The sequence below is a fragment of the Cynara cardunculus genome (genome assembly GCF_001531365.2).
Source record: "Cynara cardunculus var. scolymus isolate 2C chromosome LG 9, CcrdV1, whole genome shotgun sequence".
In the NCBI taxonomy this organism is placed as follows: domain Eukaryota; kingdom Viridiplantae; phylum Streptophyta; class Magnoliopsida; order Asterales; family Asteraceae; genus Cynara; species Cynara cardunculus.
Window position 1 is genome coordinate 3,556,361 of NC_037536.1, and position 6,661 is coordinate 3,563,021.

Here is a 6,661-nt window from a genome sequence, read left to right on the forward strand (position 1 = left end):
TATACAATATCTATAAAATATAAGTGAAGAATATATATATATATATATATATATATATATATTAAATAATAATGATAATTATATATTAAATATATTATTAAATTAATTTAATGTTTATAGATTTTAGTGATGCATAACTTCCAAACAATCAACACCCCTGTTAGGGGTGCCATTATCACTCCCCATTGAGAAATATGAAACCAACGCTTTTTGTTAAATAAATTTTAGGGATAAGATTTTGATCATGACGTGGATGTTGAGTGTTTAAGTTTAATGGTCACTGCAACTCTTGATTTTGTCAAAAACAAAATGATGGAAATGTGAGTCAACAAATGATGGCCATTTTAAAGCAGATGCATACCATCATGAATTCTGAACACACCCCATTACCCATATGCATAATCAAAACCCTAATTTCATAATCTAAACGAGATCCAAAATCAAACCTAGAGGGAGCTTCGATCTTGACGGTCACAACATTAAAAACAAACCCTAAATGAACCACGATGACTAGAAATGTTCACAGGGCTTATTGGAGAAGATAACAGTTGCAGGTGGAGCGTGAGATGCTCATGGTGCTTGTTGGTCACTGCCACAGAGGGAGGTCTGATCTGCATATGGTGGCCAGTTAAGATGGGGTAGGACTTAGGAGGAAGTAGACAAGGGATGGGTCAGTATAATTCACCCTTAACTAATTAACCTTATTTCCGTCAAATTATTTATATATGTATATATATCTCAATGAAGCTCGTCATGAATCATATCTCAAAAATGGGCAGCCACGAGCAAAATGGTACGATACAGTGGCCGGCGGCGGAGGTGGTGGTGGTGATGGTGCCGTTCGTAGCTCATGGCCATCTCAACCAACTCCTCCACCTCTCCCACCTTATATCCTCCTATAACATCCCTGTCCACTTCGTCAATACCACCATCCACATCCGCCAACTCCGTTCACGCCACCACGACTCCACCCCCATCCACTTCCATGGATTCCCAACTCCTCCCTTCACTTCGCCTCTTCCCGATCATTCCAAACGCTTTCCTTGCCACCTACAACCCGCTTTCAACTCAACCCTCCATCTCCGCCGCCCAGTCGCCGACCTCATACTTTCTCTCTCCGCCACCACCAGAAGAGTCGCCGTCGTCCATGACTTTCTGATGTCGTACGTCCTCCAAGACGTCCACAATATTCCAAACGTCGACACTTACATCTTCAATCCCCTCTCTGCATGCGCCACCTTCTGGATAGAGTGGGAGAGATGTGGAAGACCTTTTTCGGTGGACTCAGAAGTTATGAAACGAATCCCGTCCGGTGATGGAGCTTTCTCGCCGGAGTTTATGGAACTGGTGGATCTTCAATACCCACATGTGACTTCTCACGTCGGAGAGTTGTTCGATTCATCAAGAGCCATTGAAGGTGAATATCTTGAATATTTAGAGAGAGAAGAGCTCAAAGGGTCCAAGAAGGTTTGGGCAATCGGACCGTTCAACCATGCTAACAAACCATTAGCTATGGTTTCAGAAAACCGTCACAAATGCTTGCAGTGGCTGGACTTGCAGCCTCCTAATTCCGTCGTTTATGTTTCTTTTGGGACCACAACCACCTTTAGCGACGAACAAATGAAAGAGCTGGCAATCGGGCTAGAGAGAAGCCAGCAAAGGTTTGTGTGGGTGGCTCGAGCCGCGGACAAAGGGGATGTGTTCGGTGACGAGGCTAAGATGGCGGAATTTCCTGATGGGTTTGAAGTGGCGGTGGAAGGGCGGGGATTGGTGGTTCGCGGATGGGCACCACAATTGGAGATTTTGGGACATTTAGCGACGGGTGGGTTCATGAGTCATTGTGGGTGGAACTCGAGCAYRGAGAGTATATCAACYGGYGTRCCAATGATCACKTGGCCRATSCATTCTGATCAACCATGGAATGCGTTTTTAATCACGGATGTTCTTAGAATTGGATTGATGGTGCACGACTGGGAACACAAAGACGAGTTGGTGACTTCGGTGGTAGTGGAGGATTTGATTCGAAGACTAATTGATTCGAGGGAAGGGGAGGAGATGCGGAAGAGGACGGCAGAACTGGCGGATTCCGTTCGGAGATCAGTGACCGATGGTGGCGTATGTCGTAAGGAGATTGATTCCTTCATTTCCTTCATCAGCAGGGAGTGATAACAACTTTAAGGTGGTCCTTCGATTTGAGCATGTTTTCTTTGTTTCACAATTATTGTTGATGTAAAACCTTTTATTTTCCTTTATCATAATAATCATAGGTTTAAATCTCACACCCAAAGAAAACACCATCCAGTAGTCCACTTATTTATTAGGCTAATTCCGGTATATATTTGTCATTGTTTGATTTGTGCACTTGACACTATACATATTAGCCAAGTATCTGGCACACATTCGTGCACGACACTCTAATTCAACACAACTGATTCAATCTGAATGTAAAGGGAGCTATCCCAATACAACATTATTTTAAAAAAGTGTCATGTAAACACAATTGTCTTGTGAAAATATGAGTTTATAGGACACTTATTATAAAATAGTTAATATGATAATTTACTTTAAAAACGTCTTAAAATACTTGTTAAAACGACTAAAGCGTCCTATAAACCTATTATAAAGCTTTTTGAAGGGACATTTTATAGTTTATTCTTATATACTTAAGGATTCTATTATTACCACAATTTATGACTTCTTGTGCTAGTGTCTTATTAATTACTACTCCCAAAGTCCAAATGACTCACCGATATATACTTCACAATTTAGTCTTAAATTTTAGAGTAAGTTACACATTTCGTCCTTGTGGTTTATTAAAATATATTGTGTGTCCCTAAATTAAAATAATTTTGAAAAACGTCCCTATGGTTTACAATTTCACACATCTTTGATCCCTTTATTCTAACACCATTAGATGATTCTCTTAAGTAGGTTAACTGGGTGGGACATGTTAGTCATTTTACTCATATTTCTTTTCTTTTTTTTTCTCACGTGAACGGTAAACTACATCATCTTCCTCATTTCTCCGGCCACGGGTTATTCATATCTGGCCTCCCCCAAAATCTTCCATCTCCGCTACTCACAATGACCCCCTTCACATTTCTGGCCACTGCTCCTCAACCTATTACAGCTACAGAAGATAAACGACGATCACCGCCTCGTTCCTTACCTCGTATCCGACGAAACGTAGATCCAACACACCCCACCAAGGATACAACCACCGTGACCCTCTTTCACTTCGGCAACACAGAGGCAACACTCCCTTGAATCTGCATCTCCGACCACATAGGAAACCTTTAAAGATTTGATCTGCTCCCCCCGCATCAAACCTTAATCTGCTCCTTTCCCCCGTTAAAATCAAACCTTGATCTGCTCCTCCCCCATAGTTAAAATCAAACTTTGATTTGCTCCTACCCCATCATCTATCAGACCACAACATTATATCTCCCCTCATCAAGAAATCTCATCACCAGTTACCCCTTTATTTTTGTAACCATTGTCGTTGTTCTCCAGTAAACCCCTTGTCTCTTTCTCTAGTAAAATGCCCTCAAAGTAAACCTGTTTAATGGATTTGTCTTAACAGAGTTAGGACAAGGGACCAAAGACGCATAAAAATATAAACTACAGAGACGTTTTTCATAAATTATTTTGATTTAAAGACGTATAATGTAATTTCATATAGATCATATGGACGAAATTTACAATTTACTCTGTTATAGATTTATTTGAATATAATAAATTAACCGTAAATAAATAATTTAATACTATTCGATACATCCCATGTAATATGATATTTTGCGCAATTTATTATCCAACCTTGAAAGATTATATAAATTCTCTAATGACGTGTTAAAAAAATATTATTCAATAAAATACATTTATTTTTAAGTAAACATATCTTTTATGTTATTTTATTATCCAACTTGTACCATATTATAAAATAAATATACAAATTCAGCCATAGCTTTCGGTGTTTGAGATTCATTATTTAAAATAAATTATGTTTTTTTATAAAAACATTTATCAACTTATTATAAGTCAGAAGAGTTTAACTTCTTTAACAACTCTTTATTACCGGTTTGACACCGGTATAAGTGGTTTATCCAACACTTAAAAGTGCTTATTACCGGTGTCACACCGAAATAACTTAATAAATTGTTTTTATAATCAATCTCAAACACCCCCTAATTACTAATTAGAAGCGGTAAGTATTTAATAAATAGAGAAGTGATCTTGGTTTTTTAGTTGGTAAAGATTTATGACTTTGATTATAAAGCATCAAATTCATTGCATGGTATGTGAAAGATAGAGAGTGGTTTTATAACTTTTATAAATAGGCGGCAAAACAAATGCATATATGAACTAATTAACAGATTCACATATAAACTATGAGTTTACATGTACACTTATTTACCGCCTACTCGTAAAAGCTACAAAATTACTCATCTATAATTTATTTGACCAGTCAAAACTGCAATTCTTAACCAATTTTAACCGTAAGAAAAGATAGGATCACATCTTTAATTTTCAAATACTTGTGGCTTCTCAAATAAACCTACCTTTATAAAATTCTTTACATCTTGTTTATTTTTATTATTATTTATTTACTCAAAAACGTATTAATAAATCTAATCAGTATAAGTTTTCCAATTTCTTCATCTAATCCACTGTCTCCTTTCTTTTGTTTCCATTATTATTTGAATTTCTCTTGCATTCCATCACCAAATCACCCACAATGGATTCCGTACACCGGCCGGCAACCGAGGTGGTGGTGGTAATGCTGCCGTTCGTAGCTCACGGCCACCTCAACCAGTTCGCATACCTATCTCGCCTTATATCCACCTACAACATCGCCGTCCACTTCGTCAGCAGCACCACCCACATCCGCCAACTCCGTTCACGCCTCCACCTCCTCGATCCACTCTCCACCGCCTCCAACCTCATCCACTTCCATGAACTTCCGATCCCTCTCTTCACTTCTCCACCGCCGCACCATTCCAATCGGTTCCCTTCCCACCAGCAACCCGCCTTCGAGTCAACCCTCCATCTCCGCCGCCCATTCACCAACCTCGTACTCTCTCTTTCTAGCTCCACCGGCAGAGTCGCCGTTGTTCATGACTTCATGATGTCGTACGTCGTCCAAGACGTTAATCAGATATCAAACGTCGAGACTTACATCTTCAGTGCCCTTTCTGCTTTCGACTCCTTCTGTACAACCTGGAAGGGAACCGGCAAACAGTTTCCGGCAGACCTGCAGATATTAAACGGACTTCCATCTCAAGACGGCTGTTTATCGCCGGAGTTTCAAGAATTTGTAAAACTTCAACAGGGCCACGATGGGTTTCATGTTGGAACGTTATTCGATTCATCAAGATCCATCGAAGGTGAATACATCGAATATTTAGAGAAAGAAGAAGAAAAGAATGATAAAAAGAAAAAGAAGCTATGGGCAGTGGGCCCGATTAACTCTGGTCACCAAACATTTGTGACGGTTACTGAGAACGTCACAAATGTTTGCAATGGCTGGATCTTCAACCTCCTGGTTCGGTCATTTATGTGTCATTTGGAACCACAACGACCTTTAGTGATGAACAGGTTAAAGAGCTAGCAATTGGGCTAGAGAGAAGCCAACAAAGGTTTGTGTGGGTGGCTCGAGTCGCGGACAAGGGGGATGTGTTCGTTGACGAGGCTAAGATGATCGAGTTGCCAAATGGGTTCGAAGAGCGTGTGGAGGGGCAGGGACTGGTGGTGCGGGAATGGGCCCCACAGATGGCGATTTTGGGACATTCGGCGACGGGTGGTTTTATGAGTCATTGTGGATGGAACTCGACTATGGAGAGTATATTGATGGGCGAGCCAATGGCCACTTGGCCGATGCATTCTGATCAGCCACGAAATGCGTTTTTCGTCACGGAGGTTCTTAGAATTGGATTGGCAGTGGTGGTGGATTGGGGATGTAGAGACGAGTTGGTGACAGCAATGGTGGTGGAAGATATTATTCGGAGACTAATGGATTCGAGAGAAGGGGAGGAGATGCGAAAGAGAGCTGTGGAAGTGGGCGGCATTGTTCGGAGATCGGTGGCCGACGGTGGTGTATCTCGTAAGGAGACTGATTCGTTTGTTTCCTACATCCGGAGGCCGAAATAGCAACATATCTCCTATCAAAACAGAGAAAATCGATCCTTTGATGGTTGGACTATGTTTTGATGTTTCACCTATAATTTGGAACACTCTCTTTTAACATTAGAGCGGATAAAACGTGTCTGTGTACATCTTTTATCTATTCAAATCCTATTTTTCATATATATATATATATATATTGTATTTCTTGGTTTATTGTTGCTTCATGTTTCACAATCATAACTAGCTTATTTTTCGAGATTATTGAGAAACACTGGTTTGATAACTGATACCATTAGTTTTTTTAAAATGTATCCGAAAACATTTCAGTACACTGATAAGTGCAATTTTATGCATTTTTACGTCAAAGTACCTTACAATTAATGATAAATATATGCTTAAAAAGTGCCAATTTAATTTAAGTTGATACTTAATTTTATGAGGCCAGTTAAGTTGAAGAAAGAAAAAAAAAAGGAGAGAAAATGTGATTATTGTGTTTTTTTGGTCTTCTCATCATCCAAGCCCAAAAAACAGCCCAAAA

General features: G+C 39.7%; 2 protein-coding genes and 1 pseudogene across 2 annotated transcripts in view; all 3 read left to right on the forward strand.

Annotated features, from left to right (window-relative positions):
* LOC112518334 overlaps positions 1–632 on the forward strand; it is a 4,441-nt gene extending 3,809 nt beyond the window's left edge. Inside the window, exon 4 of the mRNA XM_025125984.1 lies at positions 555–632. Within this exon, the coding sequence (XP_024981752.1) occupies positions 555–632 (78 nt within the window). The remainder of the gene's footprint in view (positions 1–554) is intronic.
* A 139-nt stretch (positions 633–771) lies between these two features.
* LOC112518335 (zeatin O-xylosyltransferase-like) lies at positions 772–2,353 on the forward strand. The gene has a single exon (XM_025125985.1). The coding sequence runs from the start codon at positions 772–774 to the stop codon at positions 2,164–2,166; it is 1,395 nt and encodes a 464-aa protein (XP_024981753.1). The 3' UTR covers positions 2,167–2,353.
* Positions 2,354–4,735: 2,382 nt separating this feature from the next.
* On the forward strand, positions 4,736–6,226 carry LOC112518336 (annotated as a pseudogene).
* The last annotated feature ends 435 nt before the right edge of the window (positions 6,227–6,661 follow it).